Source organism: Sorex fumeus, unplaced genomic scaffold (genome assembly GCF_029834395.1).
Source record: "Sorex fumeus unplaced genomic scaffold, SorFum_2.1 ptg000083l, whole genome shotgun sequence".
In the NCBI taxonomy this organism is placed as follows: Eukaryota; Metazoa; Chordata; class Mammalia; order Eulipotyphla; family Soricidae; genus Sorex; species Sorex fumeus.
In genome coordinates this window covers 12,755,051-12,781,377 of record NW_026606140.1, presented here as the reverse complement: position 1 = coordinate 12,781,377, position 26,327 = coordinate 12,755,051, and the positions used below count along the sequence as shown (strand labels likewise).

Genomic DNA, 26,327 nt, shown 5'->3' with positions numbered 1-26,327 from the left:
TTCCTTGGCCCTGGTGCAGGGGGACGGAGTGCGGCTGCCGTGGGGTTATATTCATGCACTCGTGAGAGGATGAGGAAGCGAGAGAGGTGGGGGAAGACAAGAGCGGAGGGTGGAAGGCCTTGGTTCTGCAAAGGAGGGCTGGGCTGGGTGGTGAGGGCTGGGCCTAGCCCACTGCCCCACAGACAGACTCTCAGTGAGCACCTCCTCTGCCGGGGGCCAAAATGTCAGTAGAGCCTGACCTGCAATTTAGGAAACGAATCTCTCCTTGGAAAAATGTTAAAATACATCGTGTAAATTTCTGAGCTATGGCCGAGATAACTGCCGCGAGCCCGCCAAAGGTTAGGGCTCACACCCTGATTTATTGAATATCTGCGTGCCTTGTTAATTCCCCTTTTTGCCCACTTCCTCGTGCAATCAATTATAAAAGGCTAGCTTGGGAGGAATAGGTTTGGAGCTTGACCAGAGTCTTGTCTGGCTCCCATTCTTCTATCTCTCTTTTTTCCCACTCCCACACCCTCTCCCAGTTATCCACATTGACCAGTCCCGCGGGTGGGGCACTCCTCCAGGAGGCCAGGTTGCCACCGGAGCCCCGGGGAGTGGAAACGTCACACACCGGGCCCTGGAGCATTCCAGAACCTTCCTGCCATCCTTGGAAGGCGTGGGGGTGGCACTCAGGGGTCCAGGGCGGTCTGGGCTCCCCTTCTGAGCCAGCAGCCGACCCCCTCTATTCACCAGGAACCTGGCTAATTACCCCACCTGGGGCTCACTGGCGGCAAACTTCGTCATTTTTCGGAATCGGGGTGCCCGCCCACACGGCAGGGGCCCTCGGAGCTCAGGGGGAGAGGCTGACAGGAATAAAAGGTGCCCGAGGGCCCCCTCTGAATGAGCTGCACAGAGAAAAGCAGCTATAATTAACTCCCATTGTTTCTCCCCACACGTAATAGCGCAATTAGTGTTTTAGATTTCTCCCATCTCCTTCCAGGGCACACAGGAAAGAAGCAGAAGCCACAGGCTGTCCTGGGCCTGCCTGGGCCATCTGTGGCTTCCACCGCAGGCTGGGGACTGGACGAGAGCGCGCCAGGGACAGAGGGGGCCTGGCGGCTGCACGGCTCACTGCGGGGGTCTAACCTGAGGGGAGGGGGTGAGGCAAGAGTGTGGTCAGCCCTGCGGATTCCGGTAGCCCACTCCCTCAGGGACCACTGTCAGCTGGTGCCTCCACTTCAGGGTATGACTGTCCGCAGCCTGGGCCTGGCGCCACCTGCCCTACCTGTGGGGAAAGTGAAGGGCACGGGCCCCTCTGGGCAGGTGGACACGTCCCTGGGAGCCATCACACCCCACTGCAGCTAGGCCCAGTGAGCATCTTTGTTTTAGCTTTCGGGGCACACCCGGTGATGGTCAGGGCTGATTCCTGGCTCTGTGCTCAGCGACCACTCCTGGTGGGGCTCAGGGGGCCCTAAAGGGTGCCGGGGATCAAACCCAGGTCAGCTGCGGGCAAGGTAAACATCCTCCCTGCTGTCCTATTATTCCAGTCCCATGAGAGCAGTGGTAACGGAGCCGTTCTCCCCGTCTGCACGCCCAGGAAGGCATCTCCTGAACCCTATCCCACGATTGCTCTGTGTCACGGATGTGTCCCCCTTCCTGACAGGGTCCTGGGCGGCTAGGGGAGCCAGGCCTGTGGAGTCATGATACCAGCCCAGTGTCACTGGTTCTGCTGCTCAGGCACAGCTGGCTCTGCCGGTTCTGACACCTTCTGACCACCCGACCCATCCAGTGGCTTCCTAAGTGCAACAAGATGAAGCTTGTCCCCAGTCTCCGGCCCTCTGAGCACTTTCTTTGGCATCGGTCGTTGTTACGCTCAAGCTCTCCTAAGTCTGGCTCGGACTGGCTCCCTCAGCCCCGGGGCAGTGGCGTCTTCTCCGTTTCTCTGTCCAGCAACAGCTCTGCCCTCATGGCGTGAGCTCTCCGGGACCCCTGGACTTGGCGGCCGTGGCACTTGCCGCCGTGTCGTTTCCTAAATTTGCGCGATTCTCTGGCCTGTGCCTGGCTGCTGGCTGCCAGGGGGCAGTGCCCTCATCCAGCTGGCTCTTGCCACCTGCCCTCTGCCTGGCCCAGGGGATGCCCCTGGCCCCATCTGCTGTTCAGAGGAGCCAAGGGCGTGAGCAAGCCTGTCCGGGCACCGGGCCCCTTTGGGAAGCGTGTGCTCCAGGGGCACGCGCCAAGAGCCCCCTCCTCTGGGTGCCAGGACTTCCTGTCCCGCAGTGGTGACGCCACGAAATGATGTGGTAAATGCTGCAGAGCTGTTGTTGCCTTGGTCCCTCAATGCCGGGACGGGCGACAAAGGTCGTCCCCGTCCCCTCTGTTAGGAGTGGGCTGGCTCACACAGGACAGCAGGGCCAGGAGAGGGGAGTGGTGGTACATTAGCCCCCCAGGCGCAGAGGCAGAGGGGGTGCGGGGAGTTACACCCCAGGGCTGAGCCCCCTCCCGGCCCGACTCCCGCTCCCCTCCCCAGGGGCACTCACTCCGCCAGCTTCTTAAAGCCAATGGCGCGCCGCTTGGTGGGGGTCCCGTTGGTGCCTTTCCAGACGTGGGTGTTCCAAGGGTCAGGCTGGGAAGAGAGGACGGAGGTCACTGCCGTGAGGGACGCTGGCTCCGATTCCTCGGCTCCAGGCCCGTGGGGAGGGTGGGTGACCGGGCTTGTGGGGAGAAAGGTGACCGAGACGTCCTGGCCGGAAGTCCCAGGGCGGCCCAGTTGCCCACCCTGTCCTGCCACCTCCAGGAACTGACCCCTGCTGTGGCCTAGGAAGTCCAGCACAGGGAGGCCTGTGCTGACCCCTGGGGCTGCCTCCAGCCACTGAACTCATGCGGGGGTCAAGAGTGCAAGGGTGAAGGGTGCCAGCCCCTGCCCAGGAACCCAGCCCACTCTGTGGGGCAGGGGGTGCTCAGGACCTGGTACTCGAAGGAGGGCGTGAGCCGGTAGTTGAGCATCTCCTGGTGGAAGACGGGGGTGATACTGCCGGACATGGGGGGCACGATCCACACCCAGTCGGCCGGGCAGCCCCCCCGGCAGCGGTACTCATTCTCCATGTGCTTGATGAAAGACTCGGTGGCTGAGTGGTGGTCCACGATGGTCACTTTGTCACTCTGTGGGGGAGCGGCGGGCAGTCAGGGCATGTCCAGGCAGGCACAGCGCCCCTCTGCAGCTCTGCGGCAGTCACCCCAGCTGTACCCGAGGATGTCTCCGACGCCTCCAACCCTCCAACCCATGTTTTATTGGGGTGACGTGGCCAGCAAGTCGAAACCTGCCATGACACCTTTTTTTTTTTGCTTTTTGGGTCACACCCAGCAATGCTCAGGGGTTCCTCCTGGCTCTGCACTCAGGAATTACTCTTGGTGGTGCTCGGGGGACCCTATGGGACATCGGGGATTAATCCTGGGGTCAGCCATGTGCAAGGCAAACGCCCTCCCCACTGGACTATCCCTCCGGCCCCTGCCATGACCACTTTATGCTGCACACTTCCCTGCCCCCAGTTCTTCTCTGGAAAGAGAAAGGGAGTTCCTGGGTGGGTGTGGCTCGCTTACCAACGATTCTAATAACCGATGGTGAGAAAGCAACATCCTCTCGAAGGGAAGGTGTGGGACAAAGGTGACCAGAGTGAGGAAACAGGTGTGAAGTGCACGGATACAGCAAACTGCACGGTGGGGGGTGGGGGGGGGGAGGTCGCTGACTGGGACTGAGTTGACTGTGGCTTGCGGGGTGGGGGGGGCACAGTGCCCACCTGTCCTTCCGCACGTCCCCATTTCGGGGCTTGGGGTCACACCTCGGGGTGCTCAGGGCTTACCCCTGGCTCTGGGCTCGGGCAGTCTCGGCAGTGCTCGAGGGACACTGTGCACAGAGGTCTTGGGGGTCAGACGGGTCTGCAGAACATTCTCCATCCCCCCCGGACCCTCTCTCCAGCCCCGACAGCCCTTTCCGGTGGCTCCTCCCTCCCCTGCTTCTGGCACTGGGGGGCCCCAGCGGCGCCTGGGCTCCTGATGCCCTGCTCCCCCACAGTGCAGAGTGGACAGGCCAGCCCTGAGCCCTTGCCTGTCTCCAGGGGACACGGCTCGGCCCACGCAAGGCCACGCAGCCGGGATGCACCCAGGGCTACCTGGAAGCTGTAGAGAACCGCGATGTTGATCTCCACCAGTGCCTGGTCCTTCCACAGCGAGGACGTCTTCCGCATGTCCAAATTCATCTTCTTGGCCACTTCCTGGGGTGGGGAGACACATGGGCATCAGCCGGGGCACCCCCGGCTCTCGGACGGAGGTGGGGGCGGCTAGTGAAACTGTCCTTGAGCCTCTATTTGCAGTCGCTCCATCAGTCACCGGACCCCAGTGCCCGGCCAGTCTGGGGAAGGCTTTGGGCTGTGGAAGGGGCGAGGACGCCGGGAGGGGGAGCAGTTCTGGTGGGGTGAATGCGGCAGGTGGAGCAGGCACCGAGCTGTGGCCCGGAAGGTGAGAAATAGCCGGGCGTTTGTCCCCGCAGGCAGGGAAGGTCTCTGCCAAGGCCCTAGGGCCGAGAACCAGAGCATAGTCAGCGTGAGAGGCCTGGGGGAGACGGAACTAGGCAGAACCGTGCCCAGGAACCCGGCTCTGCGTCCAGATGTGATGGAGGCTTCCGGGAGCCTGTGAGCAGAGGTGTGTGTGGCAGGGGGAGGGACAGCACCTGGATTCTGAGAGGAAGAGCTCCCCACCCCCAACCCCTACCCTGTTCTGCCCCACCCCTGCAGTGGCCACTGTTTGGCCTCTAGCCCCCGGGGGCTGCAGGCTGGCCGCTCCCTGGCAGATGTGAGAACAGAAGCTCTGAGAGGGGACTGGGTCTTGGAGGAGAAGCCCAGGGAGCGGCACCAGGCGCCAGACCCGGGGGTGGAGCAGACAGTCCCCTGACGGGCGGGTGGGTGTGTTTCTCCTGCTGAAGCCGGGTGGGGAGCGGAGAGCAGGCACCCAGTGGCAAATCCATTAATTAGAGCCGCACTTGCCGCACTTGCCGCTGCCTCTGTCAATCCCAAGTCACTCCCCGGAACCCGGGTCTCATTACGGAGTGGGAACGTGACGGCGGCTGGGGTTTGGGTAATCCGCGTCCCAGCCCCAGATGTCAATGCGGGTAGGCACAGGCAGCTGGCACCGGGGGGCTGGGGCGGCAGGCGGCTCACTTAGGATGCCCAGTGACTCCTCTTGGCCGTGAAATAGCAGCGAGTGAAAGACTCGCAAAACAGACTTGGTAAATCACTCTTTGGGGCTGAGACTTTTTTTTTTTGGTTCCATGTAGAGCACAGGCAGAGAGGGTCGTGCTGTTTCCAGAAAGCCACAGAGAGCCCGAGCGGGCCGCTATTGTTTCTACAGCAGGGTTTCGGTGAAAGAAGAGAGAAATTAGTGGCGGCTAAAAGTCTGAGGTGCATTTTACAACATAAAAGCCTCCCACCCCCCCATGCTAAGTTGAGCTGTGTCTGTGGAAAGAGCCTGAAATGACTTTTTTTTTCCCTTTTATTTATTTTTTTTTCTTTTTGGGCCATACCTAGCAATGCTCAGAGGTTTTACTCCTGGCTCTGCACTCAGGAATTACTCCTGGCGGTGCTTGGGGGACCATATGAATGCCAGAGATTGAATCTCGGGTTGGCCGTGTGCAAGGCAAACACCCTACCCGCTGTACTATTGCTCCGGACCCTGAAATAACTCCCTTCTCACCAGTATCTGGCGTGGGTTGGTGGAGGTCGAGGGGCCTTATGGGGAGCTCCGGAAGATGCCAATGCTCAGACCCCAACACGGTGGACCCGAACTATAATCTGGAGGAAGGGCCTCGGCACCATGGAGCTCCCAGGAAACCCCACTGTGCAGCCAGGCTGGGGACCCTGGGTTTAAATGCACCAATATGGAACTGGCATACAGTCCCAAAGCCCACAGCAGACCCCATGCTCCAACACATCGACGGGCTGTGTGGGCATTGCCCAGGTGACATCACGAAGTTGCTGCTTCTTTCTCATGTGGGAACCAGCCAGGGTCTAGGCGCTGGGCCACCCTGACATTTCAGGCGCACTTGCATGGGCGCCACACGCAAGCAGGCTAACTTGGCGCTTGTCCCGCTCTGGACAAGCTCACGCAGCGTTTGTCCCACGTCTCACTGTGGTGGCTTCCAGTTCTCATCTCGACTCTGTTCCCGACTGACTGTGGGACCAGGCCCTGAGCTCTGCTTCCCCTGATTAGAAGCTGGGACTCTTCAGCCCCGTCCCCACCCATCCTCTGGAGAGGGGACGGGCTGGAAGTGGAGTTAGTAACTGATCGAGTTTCTCTGATGACGCCTCCATAAAATCCAGGCTGTTGGGTCTGGAGAGCTTTGCGGTGGGTGAATATCCCCCTGTGTCAGGGCATGATGGGGCCCAATTCCCTGGCGATGGCACTCCCGGGGCTCAGGACCCCTTACCTGCCTCTGCACCTTTCCTGGTCATGCACTTGTGTCTGACACATCCCTGGCACTGACCTGTGGGTGCCAAGTCTGTCCCAGCGGGACTGGCACGAGTCAGGGGAAGGCCCAGCCTGCAGCCAGTGTGGGGGAGCCCCAGAGAACAGGTTCAGCTGCGTGTGGGCCTAGGGCCTACTAGGACCTGCCAGCTCAGCCCTCCTTGCCGGGGGGAGCCTGGGAACCTAGCTCCTCCCTTGGGGGTGGGTCAGCCAGTTGCGTAGCACAGAGTTGGGTGCATGTCCTTTTCTGCTGACCAGCAGGGTTGGAAATGTGGGACATGCACTTGTGTTCTGTGCAACGGTGAGGTAGAGGCCCAGGAGGGCGGCCTCCCAGCTGGTCACCTCTCCCTTTGGGGAACCTCACCTGTGCTCAGGGCGAGGCATGCTCGGGGCTGGGTTCAGTGAGCCCATGGAAGTTGCTCAGAGTTTTCCACAAACCAACTTAATTTTGTTAATTTTGTTCTTTTTTGGTGGGGGAGGGGAGCCAGAAGGAGGGTGGGTTGGGGCCACACCCCGAGTGCTCGGGGACCTCTCCTTGCGGTACTGGGATTCAAGGCGAATGGGTTGCCTACAGGGAAAGTGCCTTCACCCTGGCCCCGTCTCTCTGATCCTCCCTTCTGAGGACCGAGCGTGGCCCTCTGGATGTGCCCACTGGGTCCCCCGAGCTCCCGCTTATCGCCTGTCCTCTCAAGCCCGGTCTTACCTCCAGGATGTTGTAGCGGGAGCTGTCACAGTAGTCCCGCACGCCGATCTCCGTGCCCATGTACCAGCCACTGAACGGGCAGGCGCTGAACTCCAGGCCGCCGATCTCCAGCAGCATGTTGGACACGGCGGGGAGCCCATACCACTTCAGCCCCAGCTCCTGGAACCAGTCAAACCTGCGGGGGCAGCGTGGACAGCTCAGATGGGCACGGGGTGCCCTGTGGGGGGGCACAGGGTGGGATGCATGTGGTCTGGTCTGGGGTTGGTGGAAGGGGCCCGCGGGGTCAGAACTGGGTGCCTGGACTCCACTCTAGACCTGTGTGAGCCCTGGTTGCACAGCAGGGCTTGACTCCCTGCATTCCTGCTGGTTTCCTGGGAAATTCGGGGAGAACCGCTGCCTGGGGCCAGAGCTTAGCTGCCACTGAGAGAGGGTCCCTGGGGCTTGTGGACCCGTTTGTACCCAAACGACAGGAGGTGCTGCTGCTCTGGCCGCCTTTAGGGCCTGGGAAAGGGCAGGTCCCAGGTGCTGACGGGAGAGTGGACTGGGCAGATCGGGGTTCAGGCAAGATGGAGAAGGCTGCAGTCTGGTGAAGGAGGACTCACTGATTGGGGGCACCTACTCAGCTCAGGTGCAACCCCTCCCCGCACCCTCCTAAGCTTCTGTCCGGGCAGAAGAAAGGACCGGGAGGTCCGGGGATGGGCAGAGGGCCGTTGGCAAATCCAACTGCCCTAACTCCCTGTGCCGGCCCCTCTTACTTGGGGTGCCTGATGGGCACTTCCAAGACCAGCTCTGGCGGAATCTGGAAGAGCTCGGGGTCGTTGCCATTGGCCTGGAGCAGGAGCGGCAGGACGTCGAAGCGGCCACGAGGCGGTTTCCAGCCTTGCTGCATGCAGATCTGCAAGCAGACCAACGTCAGGCAACAGGCCACGCCCCGGGAGACCACGCCCTCTGGGAGACCACGCCCTCCGGGAGACCACGCCCTCCGGTAGACCACGCCCACGTGGGGAACCCGCCCTTACCGAGATCACACCTTCCCAGAGTCCACTTGAATCCAGCCCTTGGAAAGAGAACCCCCACCCCCTTCAGTTAATGGAGGAGGGTCCTTGGGCACTTGGTGGTGGGGGTACAGTGACTATACCTCAATACCACAATCTTTTTTTTTTTTTCTTTTTGGGTCACACCCGGTGATGTACAAGGGTTACTCCTGGCTCTGCATTCAGGAATTACTCCTGGCGGTTCTCTGGGGACCATATGGGATTCCGGGTCGGCCGCATGTAAGGCAGGCGCCCACCCGCTGTACTGTCGCGCCACCCCCAATACCACAATTTTTAAGACTACTGTAACCATATTATCTAAGCTGAATAGTAATTGGTAAAAAATAATGAAAAGAATAAAAGCTAAAAAATTCTCCAGGAGTCTTCTTTTAAAAAACATAAACTGGTGAAAATAGAATAAATGATACATTTGTTTTAGTCTATGCAGATTTAAATTTCAATAGTATTTAATGACTCACTTAGTACTAAGTATAGAGAATCAATTATATTAACTTATACGTAGTACACTAGTAGGGTATTAATATCAGTATGTTTTGATAAATTATGACATCGAAGATTTGCAATATATTCATTATTTCCCCTTCATTAGGATTATTGATCAAATGAATCCATTATAGGCCTTTAATTAAATCTGTTAAATACCATCACCTATTCATGAGAACTTATCGAGTAAATTAATATATTTCAAGATACTTAACATAGAGTTAACTGTGTCAACTGATTGAATGTAGCCTTAATAAAAATACAGCTAGGTCAACCTGGTATTAAACACAAAAGTATTACTTTAGTAGGTCACTTCGGTCGTTACTAAGGAAACAAGTTCTGCTCCTCCTTTTGGCCTCAGTTGTGGGACCCTGGGGTGTCCCTTACACTCCTGGCAGGTCTTCTGGTGGGGTCACCCCGTTTCTCATGGCCAGCCCATGTCTGCTGGGTGGGAGGGGCCAGTGTGCTGAGTACTGGGGCTGGGCTGGGGCGCAGGGGTGTGGGGGTGCGGGGGAAGTGAGGGCTTCACTGCACACAGCCGGGGAGGCAGTTGGGGTGGAGGCTGAGGGGTCCACTCTACAGACCCAGGACAAGGTCCCCCAGCGGCCCAAGTGGGGCATCGAGTCTGGCCTGGTGGCAGCCGTGTGGGAGGAGCCGGGCTGAGACGGGCTAGCTGGGGCCAGGGGGCCTGCCCGGGCATCTCCCACATGCAGGGTGCCCACTCCCTTGCCACCTGAGCACGTCACGCCCGGAAGGTGCCCAGGGAGGGGAGAGGGTGGCTTGGAGCTGTGGCCATGGGTTGTGCTAGGATCCTGAAGAGGGGCTGGGGGCAGGGGGGACTGAGTGGTGGGAATGCTGCATGGACGAATGAGTGGGTCAGTGAGAGGAGACTGGTGTGAGACCCAACCCACACAAGGCGGGTGTCAGGCACAGCTGTGAGCCTTGGTGGGACTCAGTCTATCATCTGACAAATGGGATGATGGGTCCTAGCTGGAGGGTGGGAGCAGAAAACTGCCCAGAGCTGGCTGATGCCAGACGGGAGGGAGATGCCAGCACCCCTCCGGCTGCCCTCCTTAGGCCGTCACACGAGCAGGGGGCAGCCACGGGCTGTGGGGGTGCCGTGCGGGCGGGGCGCAGGCACGCACCTCAGTGAGCTCCACACTGGCCGGGTCCCCCAGGATGGAGCTGTCGGGCTGCTTGTAGCCCGCGTAGCGGATGAGCTGGGAGTTCCAGACGCGGAAGTCATGCTTGCCGTCAGTCCTCTGGGGGAAGATGGTGATGGCAGACCTGTGGGCAGTGGGGGTAGGAGTGCCATCAGGGCGGTCCTCCTGGCGGAGGTGTCATGGGAGGCTCAGAGTGAATCAGGCCTGTCTCTCGGGCCGAGAGGATGCACATGCCCGCTGCACTCCTCAGGCGTGGCTCTGAGAGGCAGCAGGGCGGGAGGCTTTTGTCAGCTCTCTGAAGGAAGGAGGAAGTTCTTTTTTTTTTTTTTTTTTTTTGGATCACACCCAGCAATGCACAGGGGTTACTCCTGGCTCTGCGCTCAGGAATCACCCCTGGCCGTGCTCAGGGGACCATATGGGATGCTGGGAATTGAACCCGGGTTGGCCGCATGCAAGGCAAACGCCCTAATGAAGGAAGGAGGAAGTTCTTGAACTGGAAACTTTTTTTAGGGGGGAAGGCACAACCCAGCAGTACTCAGGGATCACTCCCAGCTCTGTGCTCAGGGGTCACTTCTGGGGATGCTCAGGGACCCTCTGGAGTAGCAGGAGCAAACCCAAGTTGGCTGCACCCAGGGAAATGCCTGAACCCCCATGTCTCTCTCTTCTGGTCTCGGTTCTGGCCTGTCGCCCTGTGTGGGCGGCGAAGCCCCCAGCAAAGGCAGGGCAGTGGGTTGCTCTGCAGTGGGGTTTGCAAGCCTCCCACCTGCACCCGCCTCCCAGAGGCGTCTCCCTAGGGACCTTGTGGGGAGCAGCACGTCTGAGGCCAGGCCGAGCACCAGGCCGGTTCATGCCGTTTCTGTCTCCCGCCCGGGACCCCCTCGTAGACTCGGGCTCCTGTCCTGACCCACTCAAGCGGCTCTGAGGTCTATGACGTCTCTCAGTGTTTCTAGACATGGCTCCGGGTGTCCAGAGAAAAGAACTGGCTGAGGCTGGAGCAATAGAACAGCAGGGAGGGCGTCTGCCTTGCATGGAGCTAACCCAGGTTCAATCCCTGGCATCCCATATGATTCCCCGAGCACCGCCAGGAGTGATTCCTGAGTGCAGAACCAGGAGGAACCCCCGGGCACCACTGGCATCACTAGCAAAAAATAAAAAAATAAAGAAAAAGAAAAAGAAAAAAAGAATCGGCTGAATAGTTTCCCTACAAATCTCATGAGGCTGCTCCCTGCCCCCAGTAAAAACCAGGAAAGCACCTGGTGTGTGAGTGTGTGTGCGAGAGAGACAGAGACAGAGACAGAGAGACAGAGCGAGAGAGGGAGAGACAGAGAGACAGAGAGAGAGGTGCATCCCCTCCACCCCATCAGCATCACAGCACCATTATGAACAGCCCCCAGCACCCCAAGCCCTGAGACCTGGAGGGGACCCTCTGCTGGGGTCTGTGACAGGGTCCCCCTATTTGCTGAGGGTGCCGTCTTTGTGGAAAAGTGCCCAGGTCCTGAATTGGTCAGCCCTGCCTGTCACCGTGTGGCCTCTTCCCTCTGAGATGCTGCAGGGTCAGAAGGAAGGAGGCTGACTGTGTGCAGGAAAGCCCGTGGGGGACTAAGGCGCAAGGCCTTGTGGGACTATCCCTGCAGTGGCCCTGCTCCGCCCCAAGGTGGGGCTGGTGGTCAGCAGCTGGGAATAGCCGGGGCCTGGGGCAGGGCGGTGGGGATTTACAAGTGTCTCTGCTACACCCTGGCTGCCGGTCCAGCCATGTCCTTCTGGCCACTGCTTGCTGTTCCCTGGGGCTTGGGTCCCCATGGTGGGATGGGGGGCTGGAGGGACCCCAGGGGAGGCCTGGCTGGCTGGACAGCACCAGAAGGAACAGTTCTGGAGAAGAAGCCGATTGAACCAAGGGGGACAGAGCTAGCTCTGGGCAACAGGCAGGAGCAAAGAAACAACAGGCAACAGGCAAAGCCAGAACTGCCCCCCAGAACCAGTCCCGCCCAGAATCGTCCCCCAGAACCAGCCCCCAGAACCTGGAACAGCCCCTCCGGCCTGTGGGTGCTGGGAGGGGGGCATTCTCCCAGCCGAGGGGGCTGGGCTTGCTGCTGTTCTCCTAAGTGTGCTGCTGTTCTCCTAAGTGCTGTTCCCTCCTCTTTCTGCAAGAGGAGGGCCTCTGGGTGGGGGAGGAGGATGCCGGGGGCCTGGGGGCCCTCCCTGGTGGGTGTGGGTGCTGGGCCCAGCAGCAGTCCCCCGCTCCCCTGGGCCCTGTCGGTGCATCCCCAGCAGGAGCTCACCTGAGGTTCCCTTTGTTGGTGGCGTACTTGATGTGGTTGCAGATGTAGTTGAACATGCCGTGGGCCGTGGTGCAGTCGCGGGCATCGAACACCTGTGAGGGCACATGTGGGTGCTGGTGGCTCCCTTGCCTGCCTGCCCAGACCTGGAGTCCCAGGCGCCAGAGTCTCTTATTGGCGTTTCGAGCCTGACCATCCTGTCTAGCAGTGAGCATGACCCAGGGTCGCAGGGCAGGGGGAGAGGAGGGAAACCCTCAGCCCCTCGTTTTCTCCCAGCTTCCAAATAAGCGAGCACATTCCAAACACAGACTCAGAGCCTGATGGGAAACCTGTTCCGTCTTGGACCCTTCCAGGGGCACCACCTGGCACCTCGGGGTGCCTGACTGTGGGGGCAGACCATCTGCCCTGGGTGTGGAGGTACGGACGGGATGGGGTGGGGGGATCTGCCACATACTGAAGCGGATGACTTCTACTTTGGGGAAGATGCAGCTCTCAGCTGGCCTGGGGTGTGACCCTGAACCAGGGACCCCTGTGAGTATCACCTGACTGGCACTTGGGGGTCCTGGCAGGGGCAGAAGAGCCTGAATTTTATTTGCTCCTAGTGGTGTGGAGGGCCACCAGGCATACCCAGAACTGCTGGTGGGAGGCAGAGTCCAGGGGGCTGGGCTTGGGCCTACATGGCTGAGAATGTCCTCGGTCACTTAAGCCATATCTCTGGCACCAGGGATTGATGCTTTTTTGGGGAGTGACCCCATGGGTGATTTGTGGCTGACTGGGCTGGTGGTTCAATGCAAGGCTGGTTTCAGGGTCTCTGAGGCCACACCCAAAGGTGCTCAGGGGCCTTCCTGGCTGTACTCAGTGATGATCATGGGACGATGTGGCGCCAGAGATGGAACCTGGGTCGGACTGTGGACCCAGTCCCAAGAGCCGACACATTTTTAGGCTTTGGGCCACACCCTGCAGTGCTCAGGGCTTACTCCTGGTTTTGTGCTCAGGGGCCACACCTGTTGGGGCTTGAGGGACGCTCTGGGGTGCATGCAAGGCAAGCGACTTAATTCAGACGATCTCTCCGGCACTGGGGTTGACACTCTTTTTTGTTTTTCTTTTTGGGTCACACCCAGCGATGCACAGGGGTTACTCCTGGCTCTGCACTCAGGAATCCCTCCTGGCGGTGCTCAGGGGACCATATGGAATGTGGGGGATTGAACCCGGGTCGGCTGTGCAAGGCAAATGCCCTACCTGCTGTGCTATTGCTCCAGCCCCTGGAGTTGACATTCTTGAATGCTCCCTGTGCCCTCCCCTGCCAGGGGGTCCCCAGGGCGAGGGGAAGGGGGAGGTGAGGGGGGTCTTCCGGCTCACCTGCAGCTTGGACCACTGGATCCTGCCCACACAGCGGGCCGCGTTCCGCCAGGCATGCTTGGCTCCATAGATGAGCTCCGTGTCCTTCAGCTGGTAGGTGCTGGTTGTGTGGATCTCCTTGTTCACCTCCTCCAGCCGCTCCATGTGGGCCTTGGAGCCAAACCTGAGCCAGAAGGGGGGACACAAGCGAGTCACCTTCTCCGGGGGCTGGGGGGGCAGTGGCGGGAGGCTTGGAGCCGCAGAAGTCCGAGGAGATTTCTGGATGTGAGCACTTAAGCGGAGAGCAGGGACCAGGGGAGCCCACACCCACCAAGGCCCAGGAGGGGAGAGGAGCCCACACCAGCTTGGCAGGGACTGAGGGTCACAGGGGAGGTCACAGGACACAGGTCACAACAGAGGCCCAGGGGACAGGACAGTTCTGCCCCACTGAGGGATGGTCACCTAGGAGAAATAAGGGCCCAGGCTGGCCCTCTCTGCTCTCAGGAGAGACGGAACATCTAGCTTTTATTTTTATTTATATTATTATTATTATTCAGGGCTGGAGCAATAATAGCACAGTGTGTAGGGCATTTGCCTTGCATGCAGCCAACATGGCTGACCCGAGTTCGATTCCTCCGCCCCTCTCGGAGAGCCCGGCAAGCTACCAAGAGTAGCTCGCCCGCACGGCAAAGCCTGGCAAGCTACCCGTGATATTCGTATTCGATATGCCAAACACAGTAACACGTCTCACAATGTAACTGGGCCAGCTCGAGCAAACTGATGAACAACGGGAGGACAGTGACAGTGACATTATTATTATTATTATTATTATTTTGCTTTTTGGGTCACACCCGGTATTGCACAGGGATTACTCCTGGCTCATGCACTCAGGAATTACTCCTGGTGGTGCTCAGGAGACCATATGGGATGCTGGGAATCGAACCCGGGTCTGCTACGTGCAAGGCAAATGCCCTACCTGCTGTGCTATCACTCCAGCCCCACATCTGGCTTTTAAAGAGAACCCTTCCAATTGTGGATGCAATTTTAGGAACTCACAATGGTCCCAGAGGCCTTCAGACTTACAATAGAGGCATCGGGAAGGAGACTGACAAACATCCAAATTTTAGAAGGGACAGGTAGGTAAGAAGCACAGCACCGTGGCTGGGTGCCCGCCTCCTGACCACAGGCTGCTCTGTCCTCGGCTGTGACTGTTACGCTGAGCAGGTCACAGACCAACTCCCGCTGTCCTGGGGGCAGGCATGTGTCTTCTAAGTCCCGCACAGTTGCATTCTGCATGTCTGGAACACTGTCCCGACAGCAGCCTGCGCTGTCCTTTACTCCTTTGCTTTGTAAAAACAGGGGCCAGACCTGGCAGAGCTTGGGAGTTAGAAGGACCACAGCTGGAGGTGTTGGGGGGTGGCACTGGGAGGGGACAGGGAGTGGGCATGTGGTCCAGGCGACAGCTCAGAGCCGGGCACACACCAGCATGTGCCCCTGGCTTCTCATTTCCTTCTGCTGCTCGAAATTATTCTCAAGCAAATTACTCGGAAGCTTTCTTCCCCCAAGCCTGCAGAAAAGGCCCCTGGTCATTCCAGGGGAGTTTCCAGGTGGGTCAGTTTTGCTCTCCCCGCTCTTAAAGCGGGTTTCTGTTACCTTTGCTCTGCCCGGGGCCAGGTGGAGGGGAGGAGCTGAAACGTTTCCAAAACAAGCGACATTTCCCCCTTTGCTTCCTCGGCTGTGTTTGGTTGGTGGTGCTCAGGGCGCACTCCTGGTTCATGATCAAGGATCACACCTGGCGGACTTGGGGGACCCCCGGGAGGTGCCCAGGATCAAACCAGGGTGGGCCGCGTGGAAGGCAAGTGCCGAGCCGCTGGCTGACCTCTCTGGCTCTTAAGTGAGCTATTTTCAGGCCAAATAAATATGTTCTTTGGGAGCTGGGTTTGATCATTAAGGCTAATCCTAGCACTGCTCAGGGGACCATAGGGGGGGCTGGGGGCTGGACCAGGTCAGTCACGTGCAAGGCAAGCGCCCCCGTCCCCCCTCTACCCTCCCCATCCCCCCGCCCCATAATATCCTCTCTGGCCTTTAAGTGACGTTCTTGGAGCCCAAAGAAGAAACATTCTGGGGCGCCGGGTTTGGTGCTCGAGCCACCAGCTTCTGGGGGCCATGAGGGGAGAGACGTCAGGCTCGGGTCTGGCTTCAACCCTCTGCTAGGCCGGAAGCAAAAGTTCTGGGCAACATGCACTTGCCTCTTTTTTTTTTTCTTTTTGGGTCACACAGGGGTGACTCCTGGCTCTGCACTCAGGAATTACTCCTGGCGGTGCTCAGGGGACCCTATGGGATGTGGGGCATCGAACCCGGGTTGGCCGCGCACAAGGCAAACGCCCTACCCGCTGTGCTATCGCTCTAGTCCTATGCACTTGCCTCTTAATGGACGAGTAGTACTGGTCGATGAACTCCTTGGCCAGGGGGAAGAGCTGTGCTTTGGTGCGGACGTCCTCGGGCCTGCGGACTTGCTGGGACGGGAGCATGACGGAGCCCATGCAGATGTGCTCGCTGCAGCCCGTCTCCTGCAGGGACGAGAGCGGGACACCCCCTGCTGGGACCCTGCAGTCCTGCAACTGGGGCTCCCAGAGGGGCCTCCTCCAGTCCCGGCCTCTGACCACTGCAGGCTGCGGCCAGGGACCACAGGGGCCATGTGACAGGGACTCCCTGGGACCTGGAGGCACGGGGGCTGAACCCACAGCTGGGTCTGCATTGACTCGGAAAAGAGGGAGCCAGGAAAGTGGCTCAGGGGGGATTCTCTGGGGGACATCGGGGGGACGCACATGCAGAATTGGCCTGACGTCCTGGCTGCAAGGCGTCTGTCTCCACAGCAGTCCCCAGCAAGCCTAAGGCCACGCTAGCTCGCCAGACGGGGAGACCATGGGAACAGTGTTCGGCGACCCCAGCTGGGGCCATCCGAGTCCAGCCTGCCTCAAGCTGGCCTGTCGGAGGGCTGTGGGTGCCTGCAGGAGGCCACCCAGCTCAACGGTGGACGCCGCAGGAGTAAGGGGTGTGGAGCATGGCACTGGGTCTTGGAGAAGACGAGACCCAACCTTGCAAAGAGGCTCAGAAGCGAGACCCCGCGGGAGGGAGTATCTGGGCAGAGTTGGCAAGAACAGGGGGTCAGCACCAGGTGTTTGACCTTGAGCCTCACTTGACCTCCTAGTCACATGCACCCACGACACAGAAACTGTCATGTATGCTCAGCAAATCACCCTAAGGCAGCATCTAGCCTTGAATGGGATGGGACTGGGGCAGAGCAGAGTAGGCGGTAAGCCAATAATGCTGAACTTTATGTGTTTGGACCTTCCTGTATGCCGAGACACTCTGTAAATTATGTGTGTATTTGGCAATAAAGTGAACAGCCATCGGCTGCTCCCCAGAGGGTGTTTCTCTGCGTGCCCGTCATCCTTCGCCCCACAGCTGCCTGGGCTGGTGCTCCACGTGTCTGGGCACCTCGGGGAAAAACTTCCCCAACAAGTGGGGGGCAGAGTTGGGCCAGGAAGTTGGGGGTTGCTCATCTCACTGCAGAGGCCGTGGGGACCCAGAGTCCCCGGGAGCCCATCTGCGCAAACGGGTCATGCCACGGGCAGCCTGGTGGGGCTGTACCAGCCAGGAAGGCCCTGCCTGGTTCTCCCGCAGAGAGAGACAACCCAGACTGTGAGGGACCGACCCAGAAGCAGCCGCTCCACTAGGTTCTAGGGTTCAAGAAGCACGAATTCCAAGTGTCGGTGTGAGTGCTCAGGACCCTCCCTGGCCACCTGTGGCTCCGATCGTCTGCCTTGAGACTGTGGGGGGGCACTGGGGGCTGCGGGACGCTGGCATATGCCTGGTGGGGACTCACCACTGTACTTTTCAGGTGCAGGGTGTCGGTGAGGACCACGTCCGTCTCCCAGTTCTTGACCTTGAGGAAGCGGGGGCACTTGGTGGGGCTGCCATTCTTGGTGGGGGACTGTTTCCCCGACGCGGGGGGCTGCAGAGGAGGAGGAGGGAGAGGGGGCATTAGGGGCGACCCCGGAAAACGGTCCCCACCAGCTGGGGAGATGCATCGCTCCCTTCCCGCATGCCCATTGCCAGCTGGCTACACAGAGAAGGGTCCCGGGGTCCGGGTAGACCTAGAAAGGCGTTCCCTCTATCCCCCTGACATGTGGGAGGAGGAGCTGGGCGAGAGCCTTTGGGGTTCTGCTCGGGCTGGGTCTGAGGCCCCACGTGTGCCTTCTGGAGGGGGACAGGACTGGGAGGAGGTGGCAGGCGGTGGGGGTCTGTGCGAGGGTCTGCCATGGTCCTGGACTGGACAGGGATGCGCTGGGCTTCCTGATCCTCTCCGAGGCTCTGTCTTTGCTTTGCTTTGGGGATCCACAGAGGCCCCATGGACATGGAAACGTAAAATGGGCTCAGAGTCCAAGGGGAAGTGGAGGGGTGGGATCCCACGGCCAAGAGCTCCCGCGTGCCCTGAGACCCTCCTCCTGGCCCCCTCCCCCCCACTCTGTCTCCTGGGGGCGCTTCAGGGGTCCCTCCTCTCACCCCACAGTTGTAACAGCTCTTGGCAACAGTGGGTGGGGGTGGGGTGCCCCCCACACTGGTGCCCAGTGGGCAGCCTCACATTACATCTAACTCGTTGGATGAAAAAAGTCAGACAAAGACAAGTTCGTGATCCCCTGCAAGTCACGTGGAGTGCCAATGTCAGGGTCCGCGAATAAAGTTTTATTGGAACCCGGCCCAGTCCTTGTGTCTGTGCCCTCTGGCTGCAGTGGAGCTGGGGAGGGGTGATGGAGACCAGGGCTGGAGGGGCCGCAAAACCCAAAGGATTTCCCTCTCTTGTCCTTTACAGGAAGAGTGGGCAGACTCCCGATGCAGTGGATACAGCCACGGTGGTTAAATTCTGAGTTATTTCACTCCTGACTCCTTCTGCCTGAATGCCGCAGAGTGAGAGCTCTTTCCAGATCATTCTTTTATTTCGTTTTGGTTTTTGCTTTTTGGGTCAGACCTGGCAATGCTCCGCGGTTACTCCTGGCTCATGCACTTAGGAATTACTCCTGGCAGTGCTGGGGGACCCTATGGGATGCTGGGAATTGAACCCAGGTCGGCCACGTGCAAGGCAAATGCCCTGCCCGCTGCACTATCGCTTGGGCCCTCCAGATCATTCCTGAGCACAGCATCCCACCTCATGCTTGTCTGCAAGTACTGGCACAGGAGAGTCTTCGTATCTCTATGTTACAATGTTAATCTGTATGTCACAATGGGGGAGTTTCCCGTCTCCCCACCACTCTCTCTGCCCCTGACAGTCCTGCGAGTTCTGCTCAGGGCTGAACCATGTCCCTCCTGAACTTCTCTCTCAAATCCGCCCTTCTGATAGGACCGTTTGGAGATGGGGGCTGCCGAGGTCTCCAAGGCTGGGGTGCTTGCCTGGCAGATCTGGGGGCCTTATCCAAGGGGTGGTGTCTCTCTGCACTTCAGGGAGGAGAAGCTGGGAGGAAGGACACAGCAAGAAGGCGGCCGTGCCTGAGCCAGGCAGACCTTGCCCGGACCCTGTCCTGCGGGACCCCCAGTCCTGACTCCTCTGAACGGGAGGTGGGGCGCTGGGACTCAGGCCCTGGAGCATGGGGGTCTCTGTCCTTTCGGCTGTTTCTCAGAGGAAGCTCTGATCTCAGAGCTGACACAGCCTCATGGGGAACGGGGCAGAATCTTTCCTACGTGTCAGGGACTGGGGGCTCATGGCTGTGATGGCTAGTCAGGGTGTGTGTGGGACAACAGGGAGTGGTGGGGACTGGGGGAAAATCCCTGGGAGCCCCATGGGCTGAAGCTCAGGCTCTGATGATGGAGGCCCAGGTTTGATCCCCGGGTGCCCCCGGTCCTACTAGGAGTGCCCCCTGAGCACTGTAGGGGGTGGCCCTGTGGCCAGAAACACACAGAGAACCCTGCAGTGCCCAAGTTCTGTGTCCAGTGCAGAGTACCCACACTGTTGATTGACCACTGCAGGACAGTCCACATTTGAAGGCGAAGCTGCCCACGGCAGGCTGGGAGTCTTTGGTGCTGCAAGCACATCACGGGTCCTGCACACAGTGACTGGAACCATCTGCATCACGGTGGGGATCACTGCCTCACCCAAAGAGACTAACCAGCCATCGGCTGTGCCACATGCCTGTTGGATGACTACCGAGTGACAGTCCCCGACTGCTCAGGGTGGCCCCACTGTGGGGACAGAGTCCAAGACATCTACAAAGGGGCTTGTCCTCCAGACATGCCTAGTGTACCTGCCAGTGGATAACCTGGTGTATGTGTGTGTGAGGGGGGGGGCGGGGAGGCTTAAGGGCCTGAGTGTGGAGTCCTCTGCCCCCTCTCCCAGGCCCCCTGGGCACTCAGGAAAGTGCCCCCTGGACACGTCCCCCTCTTGGGAAGCTCTGCGTCACGGCTTGGACTGGCTGCTTCAAGAAGGCTGGGCAGGGGCTGAGCAGCAGGAATGCGACGGGGATCTGCCAAGTGGCCAGGGCACCTCTCCTTTCTGCCACCCGCTGACAGCCACCCCATCACTCAGGGCGTGCAGAGCTCGGGAAGGACATTCACACGTTTCCCGAGGGTGGTTTCCACCTTGTCCGTTAGCTGTCTGGGGAGGTGAGGAAAAGGTGCCACCAAGCTCCTGCCTGACGGAACCACCCTTGGGATGCCAGGCTGGCCCGGCCCCAAGCACCCCTCGGTGGCCAGCAAAGACTAGTCGGTTTGGGCGCAGCCCGAGTTGCTGGGGCGGTAGCAACCAGACACAGTCCCTCACTCTCATTTGACAACTTCTGCCCCATCACGCACACCCGTGACCTCTGACCCCACATCCCGTGGGCCAGAGATGTTCTCCACAGGGTCATTGGCGATAGCGGTGTCCCGGCCAAACCCAGGCAGCAGCCCGACTTTCTGCTATGGAGGAGCAGCTCATGCAGACAGGCCAGAGCCACGTGGCAGAGACACGACGGGGCCGAGGACAGGAAGCTGCCCCTCCCCTCCCTGCCACGGCTCCATAGATGCGAGAAAGTGACAAGAAACAGGAGAGAGGGGGCAGCACATTCTCTGAGCGAAGATCCGCACACTCAGGGTTGTGCCCCGTCCACCTCTGCATGGGCCCTGTGGCCGTCCAGGGCCAGAAACCACTGACCTTGCAACGGCCAAGGCCACTTGTTAGTCATCCAACCGGGGAAGGAGACGAGGCTGGGGCAGGATGCTGTCTCAGGGCCCAGCCCCCGCCCGGTGCTCCCCCTGAGGCAGGACCCAGCCCGGAGAGGCGGGGGGGGGGGGGGGGGAGGGTGCCGGTCTGATGCCCCTTACCTGCTCCTTCTCCGAGTACGGGTTGTTGAGGACCACGGGCGCGCTGTCCTTGCCCCAGAGGTCGTTGAAGACGCGGTCGTTGTTCACGCTCAGGGGCAGGGGCCTACGGGCCTTGGTGTCCAGATCCCTGTGAGGCAAGTTGGGGCAGGTGAGGCCAGGGTGGCACTGGGGCACCAGTCGGAGGCCCTGGTGGGGATGTGCCCACAGCCCAGACCATCCACCCCATACCCAGACCGTGACTGGGCGCTCTGGGCACCCGGCCCTTGGCTCCGTGGGTCCACTGGGGACAGGCGGGCAGCCAGGACCATTGTAGGCACGAGGCTGAGCTCAGCGGGGGGCGCCAAGGGCTGGCATACACCCATCCACATGCGCACAGGAGCATGGGGGTCTCTGCCACCTGTGGCAGGAGGGCTGTGGCCCCTTCTCACCCCCCCCCCCCACTTAAATACATAGACGGGGCCATGGGAGCCGCCTCCTGGGGGAACCCCCCCAAAAAAACTTAGCGCCCAGCAGACCACATGAGTGCAGGCGAGGTGGGCAGGGGCACGTTCTCCGGGCCAGGGTGGACTCAGGCCTTGACCCTGAGCCTAGTTGGGTGCCCTGGGACCACCGGGAGGGCTCCAAGTGTGTGTGTGTGGCGGGGGATGCTGCAATGAGCAGCTCCACGCTCCGGGGATGGCGCCTGGCACGTGCCCGCACTCTCACTCCCCACACAAACGCCCACGGCCGTTTCACAGAGGGCACAAGGGGGCAGAGGTTCACCCCAGGTCACACACGTGTGGAGGCTCTCACATCATCACTCCAGAGGGCAACAGCCCCACCGGCCGTGTCAATCTCCAGACCTTGGCCCCCACCACTGCCACCTCACCTCCCTGCCCCATGCTCCCAGGGAGTGCTCCTCCCTCATGCTACATTGCTCTGTGCTCCCGGGGAGTGCTCCTCCCTCAGGCTACACTTCTCCATGCTCCGAGGAATGCTCCACCCTCATGCTACACTGCCTTGTGCTCCCGGGGTGGTGCTCTCCCACCCCAGGTGCTCCGTCTGGTGCCTCTTTCCTGGTTCCCCGCTCCCTGTCTAGCCCACCCTGGCATGTCTGGGCAGACTCTCTCACTGTCGCCTGTTGGCAGAGGGGACTGATTGACCAGCCTTGCCAGGAGCCTCTGTGTCCTCACCCTCTGGAGGGACTGTCCTCGGTGCCCTGGGCACTCTCCTGCTTCAGTTCTGTCAGCACCGCCCAGGCCTGGGCTGGAGTGTGCGGGGGGGTGGGGGGGAGGGCGGAAGGACTCTCTGAGTCTGCACCATGCCCTGCAGCCCGCATGCTCGACCAACAGCTTTGAGGACACTGCTGCGGGCAGGGAGGACCAGCCGCCTCCGTCAGGGCTCTGCCATCCTCCCCTTGCCGGCTCTCCCTGCCTCCCTCTGCCCTCTCCACAGACGCTTGCCCGCGTGTGCTGGCAGGAGCGAAGCCCTTTTCTTCCCGCCACAGGCCGAGCAAGGAGAGTGGCCAAATGGGCCGGCGTCTCCAGACCTGCAGACAGCCTGGCCAGGGCCTGCCAAGGGAGGCGTCCCGGGGGCGGGGGCCCAGATACCCCTGGGGGTGCGCAGGGCCCAGGTCTGACCCCACGAGAGGCCCGGTGCTGACCACTGACCAATGGTCCGGGCCTGTGGAGGGCAGAGCCCACCGTTGCAGGCAGCATTGCCCTCGCAGGCTGTCTTTCCACAGACGCTGCCCCGCTCCCCGGCCTCCCCGCCCCCGCCTTGGCTTTCTGCCTCCTCCTTGTCTGTCGTGGAGGCCCAGAGCTGAGGGATGCAGTTCGGAGGCTGTGGACATGGCGCTGGGGGCTCGGGCCTCCCCCAGGATGCAGGAGGGGCTCCAAGCTCAGGAACCCCCGTGACTGGTGGCACCAAAGTCGGGGATGTGGCCAGGCCCACTGCATGCAGGGTCCAGGTAAGGGAGGGGCTGAGTTTGGACGCGGGCGGCTGGGAGAGTCCAGGCCACCCCCTGCCTGGCCGCCAGCTGCCCACCGTCTTGACACGCCAGTGGAAATGCCCAGCGAGGCCGAGGGGCTTCCCTAGCAGACACAGTGGGCAGCGTCGCAGGCCTGAACGGCGAGAGCTCAGGAGCGTGCCCACCCTACTAGGGGTGCGCACAGCAGCCCCCCTACCCTGCCTCCCAATGCCAGCAGGCCCTGGGGACCCGTTCCCAGAGCCAGGGAGAGAGACAGGTGGGCGGCAGTGCTGCTCAGAGACCCCAGTGCAGAGCTGGGTGGCGGGGCCGCACCCAGTGATAGATGGGGCCTGGGGGACCCTCCGGGTGGTCACGGGGGTCTGAAAGAGCCTTTCCCAGATGCCACTTCAGGGCCTCAGTTTCCCACCAGGACCGAGAACAAACCTTGATGGCCTCCGACCATCAAGTCGGAGTCCCTGGGTAGGGGCGGGACACTGGGAGGGGGGGCGGCCACGCGGTAGGGGAGGGCAGGCTGGGGACAGGGGCATGTGTCTACGTGGTGGGGGACAGGCCGGCCGGGAACGGGGGCAGGGTGGCCAGGAGGTGGGGGAGGGGAGGCCGGGGACAGGGCCAGTCCTGCTCTGCCACTGGGGTCTCCAGGCAGAGCCGCAGAAGGTAGCACAGCTGGATGCTGAGTCCCTCCCTCCACCCAGGCTCGGGGCCCAGGACCTCCAGAGACTCTCGTGTGCTGGCGAGGTCTGGGAGGAGCTGAGCAGCGCCCTGTGGTGGCCTGTGCTGTGTGACGTGGAGGCAGCGGCTTGATCTCTCTGGGCCCCGGGCCCTCCTCTCCTGAAGGACGTGCACGTAGGCACGTGCCCTACTTAGGGAGCCGGGGTCGCGCCCGAAGGGAACCTGCTGGTGTCAGGCGGACCGGCCGCTCCAGATGGACACTGGCCCGGGCAGCTTGGCCTCCTTAGACGCCTCCGTCAGGGCAGCGAGCCCAGCAGCCCGTCTCCGGCGACTCGCACATTAAAGCGACCGCTCCTGAGAACAGGGTGCAGGGCAAACACCCCCTCTCCCCACAAGCAGGGGACCCCAAAGAGCCGGAGTGTACGCACTCACACACACTAACACACACTCTCTCTCACACACACACTCACACACACTCTCACACTAACACACGCTCACACACTAACACATACGCTCACATACTCACACGACCACACTCACACGAACACCCGCCACACACTCATACGCTCACACTCACACACTCGCACACACTAGCACACTCACTAACAAGCACACTCACACACACTCACACAGCAACACACTCACACGCTCTCATGTTCACACCTATATTTGCAGATGCACACCCAGACTCACAGACTCACCCATATTCACATTAACACACCAACACCTACACTTGCACTCACGCATACACTAACACACACACTCTCTCTCTCAAACACACATAACACTCTCTCACACTAACACATCCCCCACACTAGCACACTCACACACTAACATACGCTCACACTTACACTAACACTCACACACTACCACATTCACCCTAACACATGCCACGCACGCATATACTCTCACACACACTCACACACACTAGCACACTCACAAACATGCACACTCACACACAGCAACACACTAACACTAACACCTACGCTCACACACTCTCATGTTCTCACATATATTCGCAGACGCACACCCAGAGTCAGACTCACACACATTCACACATTCACTCTAACACACCAACACCTACACTTGCACTCACCACGCATACACTAACACACACAAACACACTTTCACACACACTAACACACTTTCACACAAACATACACTTGTGCACACACATACACACATGCACATGCGCACTCACACTCCTGGTGCTCACCTGTCCACCTGGACTTCTGCGTCCCTGGTCCCTGCTGCGGCTGGTGGCCCCTTGTGGGCATCCGTGCTGCTGAGTAGGCTCAGTACGGGCAGGATCTCCGTCAGCAGATCGTTGTCCTCCCCGCCGCTCTGGACGCCCACCCCAGCCCCGGCCTGGGCAGGGTCCTGGCCCGGGGGCCTGGGGGCCAGACCGTTGGTGTGGGACAGGGTGCCGGCCTCCTGGCCATTGTCGAGGGCGGGCGGGGGCCTGTGGCCAGGCCCCTCGGCCCCATCGCCGGCCAGGGGCTGCTCTGTGCCAGCCGAGGGCTGCGAGGACAGATCAACGGCCGCCGTGGGGGCCGGGCCCAGGGGCCGGGTCACCCGGATGGTCTTGGGGGTCCCGTCGCCAGTGAAAGTGGTCTCCAGGTGCGTGGTGAAGCCCTCGGGGCCCCGCAGGATGAGGACCACGTGGGTCTCGGAGGCGATGCCCCTGAGCACCTCCAGGGCGCTGTCGTAGCTCAGGTCCACCAGCGGCTGCCCGTTGGCCGCCAGGATGATGTCCCCGGCCTGGATGAGGCCGCTCTGCTCGGCCGCGCCCCCACGGATCAGGTCTGAGATGATCACGGGTGGCTTGTTCACGCGCTCCTTCACCAGGAAGCCCAGGCCGCCCACCCTGCGCTTGAAGAGGCGGACGGAAATGACATTGGGCTGGATCTGCTGGACGCTGAGGGTGTGGTTCTCCATGGCGCCCCGGGGCCCAGGGCCTCCCTCGCGCTCCGCGGCTTTGGGCTGAGACGGGAGGGCAGGAGTCTCGGAGCCGAGTCTCGCTGACGTCCGCGCGCCGACGTCACCCGCTCATGACGTCCCGTGTCCGCCTCGCCCTGGCTCTCCAAGCAGGCGCGGCTGGCTGGGGCAGACGTCAGGAGAGGTTGGGCTGTGTCCACAAGTGCCAGGCCAGGGGAGGCCACGGGGAGGGGAAGAAGCGTCCGTGGAGGTGGGGGTGTGTCTAGCTGGGTCCAGGCTGGGGCATGTTAGAGGTGGACGCCAGCCCGGGTGATGTGGGTCCAAGCCGAGGCTTCCAAACCTGCACAGGGGAACAGGGAGGGAGGGAGAGAATTTCAAAGGGGTGAAAACAGAGGGTGCCCAGCACGGCCAAGAGGGGGACAGGAAACGCCGCTCGCTCTCACACTAGGGCTGGAGGCCAGCCCTGGCAGGAAATGTCCCTCCTGAAGGCCCTTCCCAGGGGCTGTGAAGCCTCAATGTGTGTCCACCCTGATGGCCCTCCCGGGCCTTTTTCCTGGGGGAGACCCGGAAATCACATGCAAGAATCAGAAGTCTCTGCTCCCCTGCCTCCCGGAAGGCCTGAGCCCCCCACCTGCACCAGAGTCCCGGAGAAGAGCAGGAGGGAGAATTCGAATTCAGATCAGCAGCCCACCCTTGCGCATGGGAGTGACACCCTGTTCTGTGGAGCTGCCACCAGTGACGGGAGCCCAAGTTGCTTTGGGAGATGATCTTGCTAAGGACTCCCGTGTTCCAGGCCTCATGGGACCAGCTGGGCCCCGACACACAACCCAGCCTGCTGGAATGTGGGTCCAGCGTGTGAAGGCCTTGAGGCTGCCAAGCACA

The 26,327-nt window shown here is 60.7% G+C and overlaps 1 protein-coding gene across 1 annotated transcript in view; it reads right to left on the bottom strand.

The window, feature by feature from the left end:
- The window catches only part of NOS1 (nitric oxide synthase 1), a 50,328-nt gene extending 24,870 nt beyond the window's left edge, over positions 1–25,458 (bottom strand). Inside the window, exons 1-12 of the mRNA XM_056131056.1 lie at positions 24,724–25,458; positions 20,870–20,996; positions 17,403–17,531; positions 15,938–16,083; positions 13,535–13,697; positions 12,179–12,270; positions 9,882–10,023; positions 7,954–8,093; positions 7,199–7,373; positions 4,149–4,250; positions 2,947–3,141; positions 2,520–2,605 (exon numbers count right to left, since the gene is read on the bottom strand). Of these exons, the coding sequence (XP_055987031.1) occupies positions 2,520–2,605; positions 2,947–3,141; positions 4,149–4,250; positions 7,199–7,373; positions 7,954–8,093; positions 9,882–10,023; positions 12,179–12,270; positions 13,535–13,697; positions 15,938–16,083; positions 17,403–17,531; positions 20,870–20,996; positions 24,724–25,445 (2,219 nt within the window). The 5' untranslated portion in view covers positions 25,446–25,458. The remainder of the gene's footprint in view (positions 1–2,519; positions 2,606–2,946; positions 3,142–4,148; positions 4,251–7,198; positions 7,374–7,953; positions 8,094–9,881; positions 10,024–12,178; positions 12,271–13,534; positions 13,698–15,937; positions 16,084–17,402; positions 17,532–20,869; positions 20,997–24,723) is intronic.
- Between the last annotated feature and the right edge of the window lie 869 nt (positions 25,459–26,327).